This window comes from Leopardus geoffroyi, chromosome E1 (assembly GCF_018350155.1).
Source record: "Leopardus geoffroyi isolate Oge1 chromosome E1, O.geoffroyi_Oge1_pat1.0, whole genome shotgun sequence".
Taxonomy (NCBI): Eukaryota; Metazoa; Chordata; class Mammalia; order Carnivora; family Felidae; genus Leopardus; species Leopardus geoffroyi.
Window position 1 is genome coordinate 13488010 of NC_059330.1, and position 24616 is coordinate 13512625.

The 24616-nt window shown below is 39.2% G+C and overlaps 2 protein-coding genes across 2 annotated transcripts in view; both read left to right on the plus strand.

The window, feature by feature from the left end:
- Nucleotides 1–24219, plus strand: part of SPATA22 (spermatogenesis associated 22) — a 60909-nt gene extending 36690 nt beyond the window's left edge. Inside the window, exon 9 of the mRNA XM_045487720.1 lies at nucleotides 23837–24219. Within this exon, the coding sequence (XP_045343676.1) occupies nucleotides 23837–23962 (126 nt within the window). The 3' untranslated portion in view covers nucleotides 23963–24219. The remainder of the gene's footprint in view (nucleotides 1–23836) is intronic.
- LOC123603174 (olfactory receptor-like protein DTMT) lies at nucleotides 11732–12810 on the plus strand. The gene has a single exon (XM_045487723.1). The coding sequence runs from the start codon at nucleotides 11773–11775 to the stop codon at nucleotides 12715–12717; it is 945 nt and encodes a 314-aa protein (XP_045343679.1). The 5' UTR covers nucleotides 11732–11772; the 3' UTR covers nucleotides 12718–12810.
- Nucleotides 24220–24616: the final 397 nt, after the last annotated feature.

Below are 24616 nucleotides of genomic sequence, written 5' to 3' on the forward strand. Positions count from 1 at the left end.
TGCACAAAGGCTACAATTTCTCCATTTCCATACAAATACTTTCTATTTTCTGGTTTGTTTGTTTGTTTGTTTGTTGATAATGGCCATCCTAACAGATGTGAAGTGTTACTTCATTGTGGTTTTGACTTGCACTTCCCTGATGATTAGTCATGTTGAGCATTTTTTGTCATATGCCTATGGGCCATTTATATGTCTCCTTTGCCCACTTTTAAATTTGGTTATTTTGTTTTTTCCTCCAGCTTTTCTTTTATTTTCTTTTTTTAAGTTTTTATTTAAATTCCATTTAGTTAACATGCAGTGTAATATCGTTTCTGGTGTACAATTTAGTAATTCAACACTTCCATACAACACCCTGTGCTCATCACAACATGTGCCCTCCTTAATCGCCATCACCTATTTAACCCATCCCCCCTCTGGTAACCATCAGTTTGTTCTCTACAGTTAAGAGTCTGCTTCTTGGTTTTCCTCTCTCTCTTTTTTTCCTCTATGCTTGTTTGCTTTGTTTCATTTTTATAAAGGTTATTTACTTATTTTTGAGAGAGAGAGAAAGTGTGAGCAGGGGAGGGGCAGAGAGAGGAAAGAGGAAGGAGAGAGCCAAGCAGGGTCCACACTAATAGTATGAAGCCTGATGCGGGCCTCAAACCCACCCACTGTGAGATCATGACCTGAGCCAAAGTCAGGTGCTTAACCAACTGAGCCACCCATGCGCCCACTTGTTTGTTTTGTTTCTTAAATCCCACATATGAGTGAAATCATATGGTATTTGTCTTTTTCTAATTGGCTTATTTCTCTTAGCATAATACTCTGTAGCTCCATTTATATTGTTACAAATGGCAAAATTTCATTCTTTTTTATAGCTGAATAATATTCTATTGGTTATATATACCACATCTTCCTTATCCATTCATCAGTCCATGAACATGTGGCCTATTTCCATAATTGCCTATAGTAGATAATGCTGCTATAAACATTGGGTGCATGTATCCCTTTGAATTAGTATTTTTTTATTCTTTGGATAAATACCTAATACTGCAATTGCTAGATCATAGGAAGTTCTATTTTTAACTTTGAGGAACCTCCCTACTGCTTTCCAGAGCGGCTGCACAGTTTGCATTCCCACCAACAATGCAACAGGGTTCCCTTTTCTCCACATCCTCACCAATACCTGTTGTTTCTTGCATTGTTGATTTTAGCCATTTTGACAGGTGTGAGTGATATCTTATTGTAGTTTTGATTTGTGTTTCCCTGATGATGATTGATGTTGAGCATCTTTTAATGTGCCTGTTAGCCATGTGTATGTCTTTTTTTGGAGAAATGTCTATTCATGTGTTCTGCCTATTTTTAAATTGGATTATTTGGTTTTTGAGTGTTGAGTTGTATCAGTTCTTTATATGTTTTGAATATGAACCCTTTATCAGATATGTCATTTGCAAATATCTTCTCCCATTCAGTAGGTTGCCTTTTAGTTTTGTTGGTTTTTTTCCTTCACTGTGCAGAAGCTTTTTATTTTGATGTAGTCCCAATAGTTTATTTGTGACTTTGTTTCCCTTGCCTCAGGAGACGTATCTAGTAAGAAGTTGCTATGGCCAGGAGTGCATGGATGGCTCAGTTGGTTCAGTGTCCGACTTTGGCTCAGGTCATGATCTTGCATTTCGTGAGTTTGAACCCCACATTGGACTCTCTACTGTTAGCACAGAGCCCTCTTTGGATCTGTCCCTCTCTCTTTGCCTCTCTTTCTCTCTCAAAAATAATTAAACATTTAAAAAAAGTTGCTATGGCCTATGTCAGAGGTTAATGCCTGTGTTCTCCTCTAGGATTTTAATGGTTTCCTGTCTCACATTTAGGTCTTTCATCCATTTTGAATTTATTTTTGTGTGTGGTGTAAGAAAGTGGCCCAGTTTCATTCTTTTGCAAGTTGCTGTCCAGTTTTCCCAGCACCATTTTGGAAGAGACTGTCTTTTTCCCGTTGGATGTTCTTTCATGATTTCTGAAGATTTATTAGCCTTATAGTTGTGGGTTTATTTGAGTCTTCTCTCTCTCTCTTTTTTTTTTTTTTTATGAGCTGGCTAGAGGTTTATCAATTTTGTTTATCAATTCTTTTCAAAGAACCAGCTCCTGATTTCACTGATCTGTTCTGTTGTTTTTTTAGTTACTATATCCGCTATTTCTGCTCTAATCTTTATTATTTTCTTCCTTCTGATGTTTATTCTTCTTTTTCTAACTCCTTTAGGTATAAGGTTGAGTTGTTTATTTGAGATTTTTCTTGCTTCTTGAGGTAAGCCTGTATTGCTACAAACTTCCCTCTTAGAACCTCTTTTGCTGCAACCCAAAGGTTTTGGATGATTGTGTTTTCATGTCATTTATTTCCATGTCTTTTTGATTTCTTCTTTGATATCTTGGTTGACCCATTCATTGTTTAGTAGCATGTTATTGTAACCTTCATGTATTTGTGGTCTTTCTAGATTTTTTCTTGTGGTTGATTTCTAGTTCATAACACTGTGGTCAGAAAAGATGCATGGTATGACTTCAGTCTTTTAATTTGTTGAGGCTTACTTTCTGGGCCAATATATGATCTATTCTGGAGAATGTTCTGTGGCCACTTGAAAAGAATGTATATTCTGCTGTTTTAGGATGCATAAATCTTGTTAAATCCATCTGGCTCAGTGTGTCATTCAAAGCCATTGTTTCCTTTTTGGTTTTCTGTTTGGATAATGACCTGTCTACTGATGTAAGTGGGGTATTAAAAGTTGAAAGGGAATTTTCAAGGTAAGTTTGAATATGTGAAGTTTCTCTAACATGCTACCTTTAGAATCTAAACCACACCTAGGCTTAACTCAATTTTATTTAAGTCTGGCTGATTCCTTTAAGACATGGTGTCAATCTTTTGCTATCCCAGTGTTCTCTTTCCCCTTTGCACACCTTCTACTAGGGTATAAAAAGTTTGTGCATATATAGGATAAATGAGCCTTAAGTACATTTTAATGAGAGTAGACAGTAGGTTCTTTGTATAAGGAAGGTTAGAGTTGGGAAAACCTGACAAAACACAAGAGAGGTAAGGAGTGGTGACATGCTCAGTTTATGACAAGATGTGGCATTGCATGAATTGTTTTCTTATCTATGCTGAAGCTAGAGTCTGAGGAGTCTGTTGTAACAAATGTGGATATAAGTTGATTTCCATTTTATGATTCTCACATGCTTTCAATGTGGTAAATTTCCCATTCAGCACTGCTTTTGATAAGTTGTGTTTTAATTTTTAAACTATTTTAAAAATAAATTTGAGATTTATTCTCTGACCCATATTTTATTTACAAGTGTTGCTTAGTCACTAATTTGGGATTTTTCCAGCTATCTTTGTTATTGATGTCTAGTTTAATCCCATTCTGGTCTGACAGCAGACATTGTATGATGTCTATTCTTTTAAATTTGTTAAGGTCTGTTTTGTGGACAGAATGCCTGATGAGCTTGAGAAGCATATGTATTGTGCTATTGTTGAATGAAGTAGTCAGTAGATGTCCATTATATCCAGTTGATAGGTGGTGGTGTTGAGTTCAACTGTATTTCTACTGATTTTCTACCTGCTGGATCTGTACATTTCCGAGGGATGGATTTTGAAGTCTCCAACTATAATAGTGAATTCATCTATTCCTCTTCTTTTTTGTTTTTTAACATTTTTTATTTATTTTTGAGACCGAGAGAGACAGATCACGAACGGGGGAGGGTCAGAGAGAGGGAGACACAGAATCTGAAACAGGCTCCAGGCTCTGAGCTGTCAGCACAGAGCCCGACGCAGCGCTCGAACTCATGGACCGTGAGATCTTGACCTGAGCCGAAGTCGGACGCTTAACTGACTGAGCCACCCAGGCGCCCCTATTCCTCTTCTTCTAATGCAGTCCTTCTTGGTCTCTGTGGTACTTTAGCCTCAACTTCATGTCCTGGTATTTTCACATGGTGTCTTGTCAATGGAAAGTTTAGTCTTCTGGTGAGAGAACTGAAGTTGGGAATGATTTATGTTGCCATCTTGATGACACCACTCCACAAATATCTTGCAATTTGTGACTTGAATTTTTATCCTCAATGGTATCTTTTGATGTCTTAATGGTGTCTTTTGATGACAGATTTTTTTAAAATTGTTAAATGTAGAGCTTTTAATCAGTCCTCTTTATAATTTTAATTCTTTACAAACAAAATTATTTTAAATCCAAGACACTAAAGATACTCTATACTGTCTTCTAGGAGATTTTATGTTCTATTCTATTTTTAAAATATTTATTTATTTTTGGGAGAGTGCAAGTGGGGAGGGCAGGTGGGGGATGCAGAGGATCTGAAGTGGGCTGTGCGCTGACAGGCTGACAGCAGCAAGATCTCATGGGGAGATCATGACCTGAGCTGAAGTTGGACACTCAACCAACAGCCACCCAAGTGCCCCTGTTCCATTCTATTTTGAAAATCTTTCACATTTGCATCTACAATATACCTGGAAATGATTTTTGTATTTGGTATGAAGTAGGCATATCCAAATACTTGGAAAGTAAGCAACACATTTCTAAACAACCTATAGGTCAGATAGGAAACCACAAGGGAAATTAGAAAATATTTTGAATTAAAATAAAGTGAAAAGATGCATATCAAAATTAGTAGGATACAATACAGCTAACTCAGTGCTTAAAGGAAAATCTATGGCACTGAATGCTTATATTACAAATGAATGAAGTTCTCAAATAAATGATCTGAGCTTCCAACCTAAAGATATAAGGAGGAAAAGAGGAAATTAGAGCAAGCGCCAGAAAAGAAATAACAAAAAGAACAGAAATCAATGAATTGCAAACAGAAAAATGAGACAGAAAAATTGAAAACAAAAGTTGGTTCTTTGAAAAACTAGCTAAAATAAATACACTTTTAGTCGGAATGATTAAGAGGAGAAAAAAGAAAAGGCACAAAGCATAAATATTAGGAAAGATATATAAGATGTCACTACAAAGCCCTGTAGTCATTCAAAGAATAATAATGGAATACTATGAATAATCTTATGCCCATAAATGCTACAGCTCAGATAAAATGGGCAAATTTGTTGAAAGACACAATTTCCAAAGCCTACTCACAAAGAATAGATAACCTGAATCATTGTTTCTATTAAAGAAATAGAGTTTGTAGGTAAAAGCCTTCTGACAAAGAAAACTTCAGATGGCTTTACTGATGAATTATATGAAGGAAAAAGGATACTATTCTATGCAATTCTCCCCGTATTTAGAAGAGGAGGAAATACTTCTCAAGTCATTTTATGAAGCCCTGATATCAAGACCAGATAAAGAAATTATAAGGAAACTATAGACCAATATTCCTCACGAACATACACACTAAAATCCTCATTAATGCAAACAGAATCTAACCATACATGAAAAGGGTTATATATCACTATCAAATGGGGTTTATTATGAGAATGAAAAGCTGTTCATTCAACATTCAAAAACCAATCAATCTAAACGATCAATCAATAAAACAAATGGGAAAAGCCATATGATTTTTTTTTCAACGTTTATTTATTTTTTGGGGGACAGAGAGAGACAGAGCATGAACGGGGGAGGGGCAGAGAGAAAGGGAGGCACAGAATCGGAAACAGGCTCCAGGCTCTGAGCCATCAGCCCAGAGCCTGACGCGGGGCTCGAACTCACGGACCGCGAGATCGTGACCTGGCTGAAGTCGGACACCCAACCGACTGCGCCACCCAGGCGCCCCAAGCCATATGATTTTAAAATCAGCATGGTGTTAAACCTCAAAGAAACCATTTAATTAAGGCTGTGTCCCAAAGTATAATTCTGTGGGTAAGTGTATTGTACAGTTGTTACCAAGTGACCCTTTGTTATTAAAAAGGGAGATTTACCTGGGAAAAAGAATCATCTGAACAAATGCAGAAAAAGCCTTTGACAAAAAATTCAACATTAATGTAACCAGTTTGTGATTAAAACTCTCAGCAAACTGGAAATAGAGGAAACTTCTTCCACCTAATGGAAGAGCAACTTCTAAAAAACTATAGCTAATATCATATTTGATGGTGAGAGATTGAATACTTTCTCCCTAAGTTCAAGGACAAAGTAAAAATGTTTGCTCTCACCCTTGTTATTCAGTATTGTATTTGAAGTCCTAAGCAGTGAGAAAGGGCAAGGAAAACAAATAAAAAGTATATAGAGTGGAAAGTAAGAAATTAAACCATCTCTGTTCATAGACAACATGATTGTCTATTTAGAAAGAACATAAAAAATGGTTCTAGAATTAGTGAGTTTAGTAATAACATAGGATACAAGGTCAATATATTAAGAAGTTTCATTTCTGTGTATAAATATAATATTAATATATTAAAATTATATTTATATCACCTAGAAATAAGCATGTGTAAAGTGGAAGAAAAACTCTTTAAAGTACTATTTACACTAACACCAAAACATTTAATACTTAGGTATAAATCTTACACAATATATGAATGAACTATATCTTGAAAACTACCAAATACTGATTAAAGAAGTCAAATAAAAAAATGGGTATATGTAAAATGGTCATGGATAGAAAACTCAATATTGTTAAGAGGTCAACTCTTCCAAAACTGATTTAGAAATTGAACACAATTCCAATCAAAATTCCCAGTTTTTTGATACAAATTAATAATATGATTATAATATTCATATGTAAAGACAAAGAAACTAAAAATTAAAACTGATTTTGGAAAAGTAAACAAACTAAAAGGACTCATATTGCCTGGTTTCCAGACTTACTGTTAATTAAAATAATCGGGAAACTATGGTATTGGAGAAAATATAGAACTATTGATGAGTGAAACAGTATAGGATAGTACATGGAGTCCAGAAATAGATCCGCTCAAGTGTTGTCCACTGATTATTGACAAAGATGCAAAGATAATTTATGGAAAATAATCTTTTCAATGAGTGGTGCTGGAAAAATCGGATTTCCCTATGCAAAAAATAAAAATGAGCCTCAATGCATACCTCACAATCTCTACAACAATTCACTCAAAATGGATCATGCACTCATACAAATATGAGTACTGAGAAAGTTCCCCCATAGCATCCTGTTTCGTGAGGTAAGAGAAGCCCCAGGGCAGAAAACAAGGAGCATGTGCAGCAGAATTGAGGTAACGTGCTGTCAGGTAGCTTCTGATAAAGCTCATTGAAGTCAGTGCAGTTACTGAAGCTGTGGCTAAAATAAAAAATGAAACTGAAGAATTGAAAATGGTGCACAAGAAGTGTCTTATATAGTTCTGAAGAGAGGAGTGATTCTATCAGGGGATGGCTTTACATAACGATGGTTTCACTGAATTAGAAATTGAGCCCACCATCTGGACATTTTGCTGTTCTTATGTGAACTGATGCGCAAAGAGAAGACTTGCCATTCTGCCTGAGGTGGTGATGTTGATTACTAAGGAGAATCTGGGTTGCTGTACACAAATGGTGCAGCTAGGATCATGTCTGAAATTCTGGGGAATTCTTTGGGTGCCACTTAAGATTTTGTCTAATAATAAATCTTAGTGGAAACTATAACAACCTTAAGGCAAGACCAATGAGGGTACAGATTTCCTAGGAATGAAGTTTTGCATGATACTGCTATGGAAAAAACTCCCATCCAGACAGAGATAATGGCGAATGAGAACATAGAATGTGTTAGTGAAATAAGGATTTATAAATGTCACCTATGGCCTTGTGATCAATCACAGTACAAGGAAGTACTGGAAAATAAGAGGTAATCTGACACATAGGAAGAGTGGTAGAGATGACGGTGGTGACAGAATTCTATGGAGATTTTCCAAGAGAGGTAATGAAGTAGAAGTACCTCAGTGGGATTCAGATCTGAGTTTCTTTTTCTATCTCTGCATGAGGAAGAATTGAACATAATCTGGGAGAGTTTATATTTTCTCTTATTCCAGTACTTTCTATGTACCTGCATATGGTTGCGTCATAGAGATCTAATTTTTGTTAGCTGCAGGTTTAACTCTCCCCTTGAGAATGTTTATGAGGAACTAGGTTGTAGTGAGAGATTATGCCACCCTGGGAATCTTTCAAAAATACATGTCTTTCATGGCACTTTGTTCAAAGACCACTGATGACATCTTCTTGGCCATAGGATAAAGCCTCTTACATTGTAAGATGTTTCAGGCTATTCAGTCTGATCCCTTAATTGCCATGGCTTCTCCAACCATCCTTCTTCACCTCCCAAATTGTAGTCTCCAGCCCCACAGGACTACTGCCCATTCCCTAAACAGGCAGTGACTACTCATCCATATATGAGCTGCACTCCATCGCCACCTTTAGTCAGGTGTGGTCAGTGATGTAGTCAATCACTAGTCCAAGACTCTGAGAGCATTTATCTTAAGGAGTCCTGGGTAATTTCTGTGTCTTTAATGAGTTCCTTTAGGATCTAGACTCCTTTGGGATCCAGGGCCCTCTAGGGCCAGGGATGTGCACAATGGGAGATATGATAAGGGATGCTGCAGACACAGGTGACAATTACAGAGGCTATCACTTCACATGTCTTAGTAAATAAAGGGAAACAGGACCTCAGGTTAGTGTCCAGGAGTCACCCTCAGACACACTGGGTAAGTTGGGCAGAGGGTGAATGAGCTGGTCTCTTAGGGTCCTTCCAACCTGAGGGTCTTGCTTTCCTAGGTTGCATGATATTCTGTAGGATAGAGCTTCAGGTATGATAGCCCTCCTCTTCTTCACCTCCCTGCTTCCGAAGACATCCCCACATTCTGGAAATATTTCAGTTGATGTTCACCAGTTACAATCTTGTGGTCAATGATAGCATTTGTAAATATTACTGTGTCATGTATTCTTACAAGATTGTATAATTCCAATGTAATGACGGCTCTTGTGGTAGGCTAATTTAATGTAATAGTCTGAGCCCTTGTTTTATTTTAGAATCACCTTGGAGCTTTAAAAATCTTTGCACAGGCCTCCTCTAAGATTGTGATTATATTTATCTGAGGGCACCCAGTAATGTTCATTTTTAAAAGCATCATAAATATTTGCTATTCAATGTGTAGCCCATGGACCACAGCATAACAGTCACCAGGTGCTAATTAAAAATGTAAAACTGGCCCCCTGAACCAGAATCAGTGTTGTAGCAGAACCCCTGGGTGATTTGCATGAACATTTAATTTTAGAAGTACTGTGCTAGGTGATTCTCATGTGCAGTCTAGTCTGAGAACTACTGACGATGGGTGAAGATGGTCATTGCATAATCAGTAGTAGCATCTGCAAGTGCTATCTCTGGGTGGTGACTCCTCATCATACCCTCAACACCAGGGATGGATCCCGCTCATTTACTGGGAAGCAAAATTCTGAGAAAACAGCTGTATGATTTCCCCTAGATGTTTCTTCCCACTGTAATGCCAGTACGTAAAATCCATGTGTAAAAGCTGTTAAATGTGGTTGGATCAAACAACACCAGCAGGGTGAAAGTCTTAGCAGGTGGACTCTCCGTTATGTCTTTGATGAAGGAGCTTCCCACATCTCTTGGTGGTTCTCCTCTGCTTTCTTTGTCAGCTTTGAGACACACGGAGGTGTATTAGTCAGGGTTCTCCAGAGAAACAGAACCAATAGGAGATTATATCTATATCTATTGTTATATATCTATAAACACAGTTGTATATCTCTATTACCTGTATCAGATGTATCAGTGATAAGAGTAGTGTTATCTGAGGTGCTCCAACATTTTCCATGGGTACAGTATTACATTCGTAAATCTGTAACAAAGTGACAAATTCAGTACTAAATGGTGAAGCTAGTGAGTTCTTGTTTTGAGAGCATTTAGTAGGAGTAGATATTCTAACAGGAGTTTTCTGTCTTTAGTTTTCATTATTACTGTTATTTTAGAGAGCGGGGGGAGTGGGGGAGAGGGGCAATGGGGGGGAGAGAGAGAGAGAGAGAGAGAGAGAATGAGAGAGAGAGAATCTGAAGCAGGCTCCACACTCAGCATGGAGCCCAAAGTGGAGCTCTATCCCACAACCCTGGGATCACGACCTGAATTAAAATCAAGAGTCAGACGCTGAACCAACTGAACCACCAGGTGCCCCAGGAGTCTGCTGTCTTTAAAGTTGAAGGAATGCATGTCTCAGCCTGAAGCACAGCCAATGCATGTTTATGAAACACTGGCTACATCCAGGCACCGTGCCAGGTACTGGCACTTCTGCAGTCATGAAGGCAGACATGACCTTTCCTGCATGAAGTTTACAGTCCACTGGGGAGGACAGCTATACACAATCCCCTGGGCATTTAGAGCTTTAGGGACAAGCACAGGATGCTGTGGAAACATAGCAGCAGGTTCTCACTTGGTCTGGAGGGGACAGGAGAGGTATAGCTGAGTAAGTGACATGTAATATGCCTGAAGGATAAGTAGGGCAAACCAGGTGAAGAGGGAGCAGGGGGAGGAAGATGCTAGGCAGGGGGGACAGCAAGTGGAAAAGTCTGGAGGCAAGAAATTGTGATTTTCAAGTCCAGCATTTTTGGAGAGGGGAGTGTGAGTGCCGCAGTGGGGCCAGGTGAAGCTGGTGGAAGTAGGCCAGGGTCAGGTCATGAAGCACCTTTCGTGCCTTTGAAAGGAATTTTGCCTTTATCTTAAGAGCAATGAGAATCTATGAAGACTTTAGGGAGAATGATGATCAGATTTTCATCTTATAATGCCACAGTGCAAACAAAAGATAAGGAGACTATTCAAGCATGGATGCAGGGAGATGAGTGAAGAGGCTGTTCCAATATTGCAGACATGATGTTAGCCCAGCCAGGGTAGTGATGGTGGAGATAAGGAGTGGATGCATGAGAAAGAGATTTACATGGCAGCATCTTAAGGATGTGTTGACAGATTGGATATTGATAATGAGAGAAAGGAGGGAATGAAAGAGAACTCAGGTGTACGACTGGTACACCTGGATTCCTTTTTACTGAGCTATGGGGACCTACAGGGGGAGGGAATTGGGACTGGGAGATGGCCAGGGTAACATCATATGTTTCTTTTGGGATCTGCTGAGCTTTAAATGCATGTGGTAAGTCTCAGGGAAAATAATCCTTAAGTAACTAGGTTACAAAGTCACCTACACCTGAGGATTAAATGGTTATCAAATCCATTAGAGTAGATGAGTTTTTCTTGGTGGTATATGTAGCATTGTAAGAGAATAGTGTTTAGGAGAAAGCCCTGGAACATCAACATGAAGAGATTGACAAAACAGAAATCAGAGTTATGGAGGATGCCTGGTCAGGTAGATATGAGGAAAACCAATATATGTGTCTCAGAAGGTAATGGATAAGATTGTTTTATAAAAGTTGAGATATTGTTACATGTTCAAGAGAAGTGAAGAAAAGTCATTTCCAATCATAGACATTCTGATTGTAGAGATTTGGAGTATAGGAATGGTAATTATTGTGATGAGAGTGATGTAAAGTATCTTTGCAGAGCACCCAGCAGGCCATGTATCATAGAAATATGTTCATTTTTAAATTTTTTTTTTAAACGTTTATTTATTTTTGAGACAGAGAGAGACAGAGCATGAACGGGGGAGAGTCAGAGAGAGAGAGGGAGACACAGAATTGGAAGCAGGCTCCAGGCTCCGAGCTGTCAGCACAGAGCCCGATGCGGGGCTCGAACTCACGGACCGCGAGATCATGACCTGAGCCGAAGTCAGACACTTAACCGACCGAGCCACCCAGGCGCCCCTTAAATTCAGGTTTTAATGGACACTATAATTTCTTCCTAAAATGCTGAAGACAGAACATGACAGGAAAGAATCAAACTATTGTCTTAGAATTCCTCCTCCTGGGCCTGCCCATCAAGTCAGAGCTGCGAGACCAGTTCTATGCCCTGTTCCTGCTCATGTATGTTACCACCATCCTGGGGAACCTGCTCATCATCGTCCTCATTCGCCTGGACTCCCGCCTCCACACGCCCATGTATTTGTTTCTCAGTAACTTGTCCTTCTCTGACCTCTGCTTCTCCTCTGTCACAATGCCCAATCTGCTGCAGAACATGCAGAGCCAGGTCCCATCCATCCCCTATGCCGGCTGCCTGACCCAGATGTACGTCTTCCTATTTTTTGGAGACCTGGAGAGCTTCCTCCTGGTGGCCATGGCCTATGACCGCTATATGGCCATCTGTTTCCCCCTGCACTACACCACCATCATGAGCCCCAAGCTCTGTCTCTCCTTGGTGGTGCCGTGCTGGGTGCTGACTGCTGCCCATGCCATGTTGCACACCCTGCTCATGGCCAAGCTGTCCTTCTGTGCCGACAACATAATCCCCCACTTTTTCTGTGACGTGTCTACTGTGCTGAAGCTGGCCTGCTCTGACACTCGAGTCAATGAGTTGGTGATATTTATCATGGGAGGGCTCATTCTCGTCATCCCATTCCTACTCATTGTCATGTCTTATGCACGGATTGTGTCCTCCATCCTCAGGGTCCCTTCTGCCAGGGGCATCCGCAAGGCCTTCTCCACCTGTGGCTCCCACCTCTCCATGGTGTCTCTCTTCTATGGGACAGTTATCAGTCTCTGCTTGTGCCCATCAGCTAATAATTCTGCTGTTAAGGAGACTGTCATGGCCGTGATGTACACTGTGGTCACCCCCATGCTGAATCCCTTCATCTACAGCCTGAGGAACAGAGACATGAAGGGAGCCCTGGGAAGAGTCTTTTGTGGAAAGAAAATTCCCTTCTCTGTATGATGGTAACATTTGGTATTTTTACATATTTCTATCTAGTAGGTATAATAATATTGGAATATTATCCCAGATTTTTTTCCCTTACCATGGAAACTTTCTGCTAAAATCACATACTAAATAATTATTCAATATGTAAAAGAGATGAAGTGGAGGTGTATAGTTGAAGGAGGAAAGAGAGGTCTTGGTGACCTGCTGGCTAAGCCTTCTCTTTGTGTTTCCCCGGTGATCCTGAAAAAGTGTAGTTTAAAAACTCCTGTTTTAAATGATCTTCATGCCTTATAGTCTTTAACTAATTTATCATAGGAGACTATGTTTTTTTTAAGCCTGAACTCTGCTTTGATTATGGTATAATTTAAAAATAATTCTCTATATTCTTAGGTCAAGACTAAATAAGCTCCACCATATCCACCTCCCAGCTTCCCTCTAAACATCTCCTACTTACCTCTCTCTGCACAAGATTCACATCATTTTATCTCTCAACCTTTTCCCCCTCTTACTTATTTTCATGTCTACTCTGTTTTCTGACCTGGCCTGACCTGAAATCGAGTTTTCTAGCCCTTTGCTACAGGAGTGTATTTTGTCTTTACTTGGGAATAACTAATACCCAGGGGACCTAAAACTGATTGCCCTAGGAATGGCGAAAGAAGCTGGAAGCTGGTAGACAAATTCAGAGTTTAAGGATACCTCTTTTCTGTTTGATATTTTGGACCTTATAAAAGAACTTTATATCTGTATGTTTACACTACCATCACCCTCATGACAATTCCAAGGATTGGGGTAGATATTATTACTGTTTCACAGACTGAAAAATATGGCATTCAATTACTTGCCAAGTCACACAGTGTGTCAACTGTTGAATCTATGGAAGATCCCAGACTAAGTAATTCTATAATTTCTTCTCATATTCTTTCACTTTAGAAAGAAGGGGAGCAGCCATTAAAAACAAGACAAAACAAACCTCTCTTAGCTTCATTTATGGTATGGACTAGTTTTCCAACCTTGGTCCATATGTATCCTCAGCTGTCCCCTTAAGTTATGGCATCCAAACCCACCACTTTGATCCTCAGGTATGTTCTGGTGACTTCCACGTCTCTATCTGAAGCCAAGACTCTTCTCAAGAGTTCCAGACCATTATTCTCATCTATCCATTGGATGTCTCTACTTGAGGGTTTATGAACACTTCAAGCTCAACATGCACATTATTAAACTCTTTATGTTCCCTCAGGTCTGCTCTTTGTCCTTTATTCTACGTCTTGATTTCTGATGTCACCTTCTACCCAGTTACCTTAACAGCCACCTAGGTATATGTATATATGTTCATAAAAGTCGATTATAGTTTATATAATCTTGCATTATACATTATCATTTAATATTTCATTTCTTGAAATATTTTATTATATTCATGAGGTAGCTAGCTAAGGTAACGCTAGTTGCTATACTGGATAAATTCTGAAATCTCATTGCCATCATACAACAAATATATAGTGGCGAGAAAAAGATTAAATTAATGCACTTCCATCTGTAACAAAAATTCCATTAAAAAAGACAATGAAAAATAGATCCTGTTCTCAATAGCAATGGGAATTATGTGCAAGAACATAAGAAGAAAACTTTAAAACTTTACTGAAAGATATAAAAGAATACCACAATAAGTGGACATTTACAGTGACCCAGGATGCCTCATTTTAAACAGCTTTTGAGGAGTAAATTTTATACACTAAAATCAATCCATTTAAAATTGTGCATTTTGATGAGTTTTGAAATGTCAATATTTTAACAACATCAGTTCTCCTCATATACATTCAATACAATCTAAATCAAATTCTCAAAGGAATTACTTTAGTGGAAACTGACAAGTTTATATTGATGTGTGTTTGACATATTTGACCACATAAAAATAAGAAACTTATCTAGGAGAAAAGATAACGTAAACAAACTTGAAAGAGACGTGACAGTTACATGTCTAACAGACACAATATTAAAATTCAGAATATACAAAGAACACCTACAAGTAATATAAGAATAAAATAAACTGAATACCTCAAATAACCAAAGCAATCTTGAAAAAGGAAAATAAAACTGGAGGCATCACAATTCTAGATTTCGAGTTATATTACAAAGCTGTAGTGATCAAAACAGTATAGTATTAGCACAAAAATACATAGTCAAGTCAATGGAATAGAACAGAAAACCTATAAATAAACCCACAATTATATAGTCAATTAATCTTCAATAAAAGAGGAAATAATATACAGTGGGAAAAATACATACAGTCTTTTCCCACAAATGGTATTGGGAAAACTGGATGGCAACATGCAAAAGAATGAAACTGGACCACTTTCATACATCATGCCCCAAAATAAATTCAACATCAATTAAAGACCTAAATGTGAGACCTGAATCCATAAAAATCCTAGAAGAGAGCATGGGCAGTAATTTCTCTGACATCTGCCATAGCAATGTTTTTCTGCAATATGCCTCCTGAGGCTAGGATAATAAAAAATAAACTATTGGGACTACTTTAAAATAAAAGCTTCTGCACAGTGAAGGAAACAATCAACAAAACTAAACGGGGGAAGATATTTGCAAGTGACATACCTGACAGAGGGTTAGTATCCAAAATATATAAAGAGTTGACACAACTCAACACCCAAGAAACAGATGATCCAAAAAATCCCCATAAAACAAAAATGCAAATAATCCAGTTAAAAAATGGGCAGAAGATGTGAACAGACATTTCTCCAAAGAAGACGTACAGGTGGCTAACAGACACATGCAAAGATGGTCAACATCACTCATCATAAGGGAAATGCAAATTGAAACTACAATGAGATATCACCTCACACCTGTAAGAATGGCTAAAATCAGAAACACAAGAAACAACAAGAGTTGGTGAGGGTGTGGAGAAAGAGGCACATTTGTGCACTGTTTTTTTTTTTTTTTAATTTTTTAATGTGTATTTATTTTTGACAGACAGAGAGAGCATGGCCTGGGGAGGGAAGAGAGAGAGGGAGACACAGAATCCGAAGCAGGCTCCAGGCTCCGAGCTGTCATCACAGAGCCTGACATGGGGCTCAAACCCACAAACTGTGAGATCATGACCTGAGCCGAAAGTCGGACACTTAACCGACTGAGCCACCCAGTGCCCCCACATTTGTGCACTGTTAGTGGGAATGCAAACTAGTACAGCCACTCTGGAAAATAAGATCAGTGTTCCTCAAAAAGATAAAAATAGAAGTATTCTATGATCCAGTAATTGCAGTACTGGGTATTTACCCCCAAAATACAAAACACTAATTCAAAGGGATACACACATACCTTTGTTTAAAGCAGCATTATTTACAACAGCCAAGATAGGGAGGCAACCCAAGTGTCCATTGATAGATGAATGGATAAAGAAGATGTGGTGTATAAACACAATGGAATATTATTCAGTCTCTTAACTATAGAGAATAAACTGATGGTGAACAGAGGGATGGGGGAAATAGGTGATGGGGATTAATGAGTGTACTTGTCATGATGTGCACTGGGTGATGTATGGAATTGTTGAATCATTATATTATATACCTGAAACTAATATAACACTGTATGTTTACTGGAATTAAAAGAAAAACTTAATAAATAAAAAATATTAACAGAAAATTCATAAAGAACAAACAGTATGAGTATGAAAATATTCAATTATATTGAAAATTATAAAGGATAATACAGTGACCAACTCTGTGCCAACATTATGCATTTTCAAATATTTGTCAAGTTTGTTTCAGATCTTGATTTTTCTTTGAAAAGCAAACAAACAAACACACAGGGGAGCCTGGGTGGCTTGGTTGGTTGAGTGGCTGACTCTTGGTTTCAGCTCAGGTCATGATCTCACAGTTCATGAGCCCTTGGTCGGGCTCTGCGCTGATGGCCTGGAGACTGCTTGGAATTCTCTTTCATCCTCTCTCTCTCTGCCCCTCCCCTGCTGTGTGTGCTTTCTCTCTCTCAAAAATAAATGAATAAACATTGAAAAACACACATATATAGTTAGTCTACCATATATACTTGTTCCAAGTCTCAACCTCATCTTGTGTCCTAAAGCATGGTAAAAACACATGTTGTGTTATAATTTTACTAAATAACTGCTGATTCATAATAAAAAGAATAAACATAACTGATAAATTTATAAATGACTGAATTTCTATTTTATTTTTTTAAATTTCTATTTTTATAACAAGATGCAGGGATAGAGATTTTAAAGATGAAATCCTATGTCATTACACCTGTGACATTCAAAACAAAAGTTCCAGGCTTAATTTCCAATTAGTTTGTTTTTCTTATACTCCATCCATTGCTCAAATCTGTTCATATTTCATTTGTTCATATTTACATCCAATATCAAACTCTCTCTTCCTCACTCCCTCCCCCCCCCTCTCTTTTTTCTTTTCTGTTGGAAAACAAGAAGCCGGGGGCACCGTAAGAATGTCCTGAAGGAAAAGGACAGAGCAGCAAGGAACTGAAAGCAGTTTCATTCCCAGGTGGAAAGCCGCGGGGACTGCTCATCCCCTCCAGGAGGACATCACATGGGCACCAAGCCAGGGATAAGAATGTTTTGTCTGGTGCCAGACATACTCCTGACCCAGTATGGAATACACTGCAGGTGCGTGATCTGTCCAGATGCCAAATACCATGTTGTATGTGCTCACTGTTATCAGACAAATTGCAAAAATACGCCCGAGCCAGGGGACCGGTGCTTTGGTTCCTGGGGAGTCTTAGCCCCCTACTTTGTAATTCTCTCGTCACCACACCTTTAGGCCCTGTCTCTCTTCCCTTTTCCTTTCCTTCCTTCTTCTTTTTAAAATGACTGGTCTGTGTTGAATCACTATGTTGTGCACCTGAAGCTACTATAACACTGTATGTTAACTAACTGGAATTAAAATTAAAACTTAAAAAATAAATAAAATGGCTGACACATTTGAGATAATTTTCAGACATCAAAACACATAGCCACTATATTCCGCATTCAGGATCACCTAGAAACAAGAACATTTTCCTACATAGTTACATTATCACACTTAAGAAATTTAACATTAATATACATATATTTAATACAATCTACATACAAATTTCCCAATGAAAAAGACTTGGTTTTTATTAGAGATTTGTTAACATACAATTCACATACTATACCATTCACCCATTTAAAATATACAATGAACTTTTTTTTATGTATTCACAGAATTGTGCAACCATCATCATAATTAATTTTAGAACATTTTCATCACCCGCCCCCCCAAATCCCATTAACAATCGCTACCCATTTTCCCCAATCCATTTATGTCTCTATAGATTTGCCTATTCTTGATATTTCATATAAATAGAATCATATAATATGTGGCTTTTGTGATTGGCTTCTTTTAATTGGCATAATGTTTTCAAGGTTTATCCATATTGTGTATGTATCAGTACTTTATTGCTGAATACTATTCCATTGTATGGATATATCACATTCTCTTTATCCAGTCATCAGATGATGGCAGTTTCCACACTGGGTCTACTGTGAATAGTGCTGCTATGAACATTCATGTACAAGTATTTTTTTTATAACTTCTGTTTATTTGTTTGTTTTTGGTAAACACAAGGGGTGGAATTGCTGGATCATATGGCAACTGGACGCTTAACTTTTCTGAGGAATCACCAGACTGTACCACTCGCCTTCCTCCTTCCCAATGACCCCATCTTCTACCCTCCTCCCAGAGCATGCACTATACCTCAGCCACACTGAACTTCCTTTATTTTTAAAAAACTCCAGGTTCTCTCACCTGAGTTTTTCCATATACCATTTCCTCTCTAGATACTTTTATTTTCTTTTTCTGGAAAACTCCTCAGATTCGCTTGAATTTCCTTCAAATACAAAACAAAACAAAATAAAACATGTCTCCTCTGACCTAACAGATAAAGGTGTCCTTGATATGCACTCTTATCACATCTTTTATTTCCCCTGTGAGGACATTTGTAATGCTTGGTAGGAGCTTGTTTAGTTGCATGTCTGCCGGCTAGACTATAAGCACTTTGAGGGCAGGCAAAGAGAAATACGTGGCTCAGAGCATTGCACATGGTAGTTACCCAGTAAATATTTTTAGAAGGAATGCATTAATGATGTAATAGATTAAGTATTTCCTGGGTGGGTCAACACAATGCTTGCTATCGTGGAGTTTAAAGCCCACCTGAGAAGAGAAGGTTGGTATATATGGAAGCGGTCATTGGACAACATCTAATAGCGGTGGCCAGATGCCACAGTATTTGACTCTGATAACTATTGTAGAAGGCCAGATCTTGCAAAAGATAGAGAAGGGAGATATTAGTGTGGGCTTTAATGGTTGGGGAAAACTTTCCTGAGAAGATCAGACTTAGAGTGAACCCAGAGTTCTGTCTCAGGGTTTAGAAAAATGCAGACGCAAGGGTGGGGGCAAGCACTGAGTTTGATACTAATAAGTTTCTTTGGGACCCAGGGATCCCAGGAGTCAGGCCATTATAGAAGAGAGTCAGGAGACAATGGCAGAGACTCCAGCCTAACATGCATGATGGAGAAGTAACAAACAGGAAGCAGGTTCTGGAGCCACACTCAGAGAAGCTGGGTAAGCTGGGAGGGAGTTCAGAAGAGGTAGTTACTTTAAAATCCCGTGCAACAGATGTTAAGATTCCCTAATTCTGTAGTGCAGTTCTTGCAGGATGATTTAGAAGTTGTCAGCTTCATTGTTTTCCTCTCTCAACAGTGATTCCCGTCTCCAAATGCAACTGGGAATCACCAGAGCTGTTGTTAATGGGAAAAAATAAATCGTATGTTTGTGGAGTCCTTTATCCTTTGCAAGTGCCAGTCATTCCAAACCCACAGTTCTGTAAGGTGTGTAAGATTCACTGATGATGGAGTGTAAGGTTGTAAAAGTTCAGCAGTTTGCCGAGGTTACTAGCCTGTAATGATGGAGTCTGACTTCTGTTGGTTCCTGAATATCTTGCTTGGGACTGAGGTAAACAGGGTATAAGAGACCATTTGGGGAACGCCTCTCCATGAAGCTGGCTTTCCTCACCCTCCACAGAGTTATCCTAATATTAATATCTTTAGCTAGGGATAGATTCAACTCATAACTTGAGAGGAAATCCTCGCTATTGGGTTCCAAATATTTGTTCCTTCTGGGCCAGTAGCTTCTTCTATCCCACAGTGCTCCTTTACCTTTTCTCTACCTGTATCAACATGCTGGGCTCATGGGTGAAAGGGAGATGAGGGCAGGGGTACTTGGGAAAACACTGCATCCTCATCACAGAACTTGATAATGACAGTGGTCTTACTAATATCACACTTCGTCTCAACTTACCTTGGCATGATAAATTAGGTACTGCTGTGTTTCTATTAAGCTGATTAGGGAATTCAGACTAAGGGAGATTAAGCTTCTTGGCCAAGGTCACAAAGTAGGTATGGGGGTAGTAAGGTGACCCCATGCTGCCTGGCTCCAGGGCCCACCACTTAAATACTGTAAACACACACTGGGGTCCTCCCAGCCTCAGCCACGTTAGCTGCTGTCCCCAGAATGTCCATTTCGTTCTTACTCTCTTCTAACTCTTGCTTCCCTGACTAATGTCTCCTGAGCCAATCAAGTCTTAAAAGGGAAAAGAGACAAGTTTTCACGTGGGTTGGGGTAGCCATTTTTCCAGTAGTTCAGTGTTAGGAACTACAGTGTTGGGGTCTAGCGCCTGCAGATGATGAGAGAACATCTATTGACTTCTAATCTGAAGCAACTCAGACCTTCGTGTCATTCTGCAGTTTGGGCAGACCCCTGGTTCTAAACAGCCCCCAGGCTGAGACGGGTATGGAACACGGGCTCGGATCAGTCTGGGCTCATCATCTCTTTCCCTACACCCACTGAGGTGGGTGGCTGAGAGGGTGTGTAAGCCGGGTAGGCGGACAAACAAATGGGTTTTCCTTTGGAGTAGGAGTGCTGGGTGCAGACCAGCGAGAAGGATGCGGCTGCTGACAGGTAGGTGGGGATAGAGCCGCCACTTGGTTTTGTACACGCCTTCTTCCAAGTAAAGCTTGTGGAGGGGAAGCTCAGGAGAACAGCCGAGTGCTCAGGGTTCTGGTGGCCCTTTGATCTGCTTACGTCCCAACTGCTCCCTGGCTACAATCTTCTTCGGCCTCAATGGTGGACTCACAAGGGGCACAGACCCCATGAAGGTGAAGGAGAAAGCATTGTGGGGAGGCTCAGATTAGGGGACTTCACTGCTGTGCTTGCTGTGGTGACCAGACCTTTGCTAGAGTTTTATCTCCCCCTGTGTCTGACCCCATTGGCTTCATTAGGAGACTGCCTCAGCAAAGTCTCCCAGTTACTTAATAGGCCAGCATGCCTGGGATGATGTCTAGGTTTGGGTTGTGATCAAGTGCTTCATGTCTTTTTTTAAAATTTTTTAAATGTTTATTTATTTTGAGAGAGAGAGAGAGAGAGAGAGAGAGAGAATGAGTGGGGGAAGGGCAGAGAGAGAGGGAGACACAGAATCCGAAGCAGGCTCCAGGCTCTGAGCTGTCAGCACAGAGCCCAACATGGGGCTTGAACTCGAGAACTGTGAGATCATGACCTGAGCTGAAGTCAGATGCTTAACAGACTGAGCCACCCAGGCACCCCTAAGTGCTTCATATCTTAATATCCGGGACCCATCTGTATTCCTCAGAATTTGTTGTTTACACTCCCTTCCACCCTCCCAATGTCCCTGTGATCTAATTTTTTCTTCTACGGATTTGAGAGTTTTCTAGTGCTTCTGGGAGAAATGGACCATTTATTTTCTAGGCGGGTCTCTCCATAGCTTGTGTTACATGAGAGTCAGTTACTCTGATGAACTTTTCCTCAGTCTGATTCCCACTGGTTCATATGATCCAGTTCTCAAAACTTCTGGCATGCCAAGGCACCATTTTCCATTTCCCAGCACTCCTACTCACTTTTTTTGTTTTGTTTTGTTTTTTACATTTTGTTGTAATTGGCTGCAGAGTATGCCATAGAGAAGCTATACTTTAGATCTGTATTGTTCAATCTGGTAACCACTAGCCACATGTTGCTATTGAGCAGTTAAGTGTGGCTAGTTCCAATTGAGATGTGCTGTATGTACAAAATCCACACTGGATTTCGAAGAAAATAGATGTGTGAGTTTTTAGCATACAGGTATTGATTATGTGTTGAAATGATGGTATCTTGGATATCTTGACGTTAATAAAATATGTAACAAAGATTAACTTCACCTGTTTCTTTTTGCCTTTTTATTTTCTTTTATTTTTTTACATATAACTTTTTAAATGTTTTATTTAGCTTTGAGAGACCGAGAGAGGCAGAGCATGAGCAGGGGTGGGGCAGAGAGAGAGGGAGACACAGAATTTGAAGCAGGCTCCAGGCTCTGAATTGTCAGCACAGAGTCCGAGTCAGGGCCCGAACCCATGAATCATGAGATCATGACTTGAGCTGAAGTCAGACGCTTAACCAACTGAGCCACCCAGGCGCCCTGCTTTTTGCCTTTTAAATTGTGTTTATTGAGGGGCGCCAGGGTGGCTCAGTCAGTTGAGTGTCCAACTTTGGCTTAGGTCATGATCTCACGGTTTGTGGGTTCAAACCCCACATCAGGCTCTGCACTGACAGCTCAGAGCCTGGAGCCTGCTTCAGGTTCTGTGTCCCCCTCTCTGCCCCTCCCCTGCTGCCATTCTCTCTCTCTCTCTCAAAAATAAATAAATGTTAAAAAAATTAAAAATAAATAAAAATAAAATGTGTTTATTGAAAATTTTAAATTGCCATTTTATTTTTATTTTTTTAAATTTATTTTTAATTTACATCCAAGTTAGTTAGCATATAGTGCAACAATGATTTCAGGAGTAGATTCCTTAGTGCCCCTTACCCATTTAGCCCATCCCACCTCCCACAACCCCTCCAGCAACCCTCTGTTTGTTCTCTTTATTTAAGAGTCTCTTATGTTTTGTTCCCCTCCCCATTTTTATATTATTTTTGCTTCCCTTCCCTTATGTTGATCTGTTCTGTGTCTTAAAGTCCTCAAATGAGTGAAGTCATATGATATTTATCTTTCTCTAATTTCGCTTAGCATAATACCTTCTAGTTCCGTCCACATAGTTGCAAATGGCAAGATTTCATTCTTTTTTTTTTTAATGTTTATTTATTTTTGAGAGAGAGAGAGAGAGAGAGAGAGAGAAAGAGAGAGAGAAACAGAGCATGACCAGGGGAGGGGCAGAGAGAAAGAGGGAGACACAGAATCTGAAGCAGGCCCCAAGCTCCGAGCTGTCAGCACAGAGCCCCATATGGGGCTCGAACCCACAAACCATGAGATCATGACCTGAGCTGAAGTTGGAGGCTCAACTGACTGAGCCACCCAGGCTCCCCTTGATTTCATTCTTTTTGATTGCCGAGTAATACTCCATTATCTTCTTTATCCGTTCATCCGTCGATGGGCATTTGGGCTCCTTCCATACTTTGGCTATTGTTGATAGCACTGCTATAAATTGGGGTGCATGTGCCCCTTTGAAGTAGCATACCTGTATCTCTTGGATAGATACCTAATAGTGCAATTGCTGGGTCGTAGGGTAGTTCTGTTTTTAATTAAAATTGCCACTTTAAATGTGTTTATTGAAAAATGTGTTTATTGAAAATTTAAAATTATATTGAAAATATAAAATTTAAAATGCTCACATTTGTGGCATATATTTTATTGCCAGTGGACATTGCTGCTTTAGATTAACCACCATGCTTCATTCTGATTGCCTCCAGAGTCTTGAGGATTTAAAATTTCTACCATTATGTGTGATGTTGACTCTCGATAAGTTAGACCTTTTTATTATGTATTTTTGGAAATTCTCAGAAAAATGCCCTATGTGTGTCCTGAGACACCCTACTTAATGGTTGTGTTTCTTCTTAAATTAGTCAAAACTGACCAACTATTTTTTCTTAAGCAAGGGCACTGGTGTCTTTAAGTGTCCTACAAAAAAAAAAAACAGGCTTCATATTTGCAATGAAGTAGGAGAATATGCAGAGATTGTAAATCTGTTCAGAGTCCCTTTGGTTTAAAAATAACACAGTACTTGCTTCCTATATTGTCCCATCAGTGTCTGGAACAGGGCAAGATGAGAGTGTGTTTGATGTCCTCATGGTCCATTCCGAGTAAAGCTGTTGAAGATATGAGAACAGTCTGCCAATGCCAACAGTCACCCAGTGTTGCCAGCAGAACTTGATGGTAAACGTAGGGCAAGCAACCCACTGTTGAGTTCCGAGGCCCTGAAAGTATTTGAACAGTTGAAGAAGCCTTGCTGGGAGCAGTGTGGTTGAGACCTGGCATTACAGTTAATGGGGAATTAAAGGAGAACAAAATCTTTTGATAGGATTAAGTCTCTTGATGGAGTCCTATGATTTCCATTTCACTGTGATCTAGAGAATGAAAGTATGCTCACATCTGGAGAGGGGACACAATCCAATTTTGGCAGATCCTAGCACATTATATTAAGGAAGTAATCTCTTATTTTATTCTGAGCTTTGATCAGGAATTGGTATTGATATTTTTCAATTGCCTTTTGGCTGTGGTTCATTAATACTAATTTTTTTAATTAAACATATTAGCTTTTTCTCAAATATGAAAATTTGGAATTATTAGTGTTTTAGGCTTTTCATATCCATTTCTATAGGTGGAATTGTTCTATAATTCTATTTTCATGTCTTTTTCCCCCCTCTGTTTCAGTAAATTATGTAGCTTTCTATTTAATTTTAGGTTCTGGAATGCTTTATGTAGAGCCTGGGGATTATCGTTCCTTGAGAGTTTGAAAAATTCAAAAAGCTTCCTGGCCCAACGATTTTTTTTAATTGCAATATAATTTACATGTAGTGCACAAATC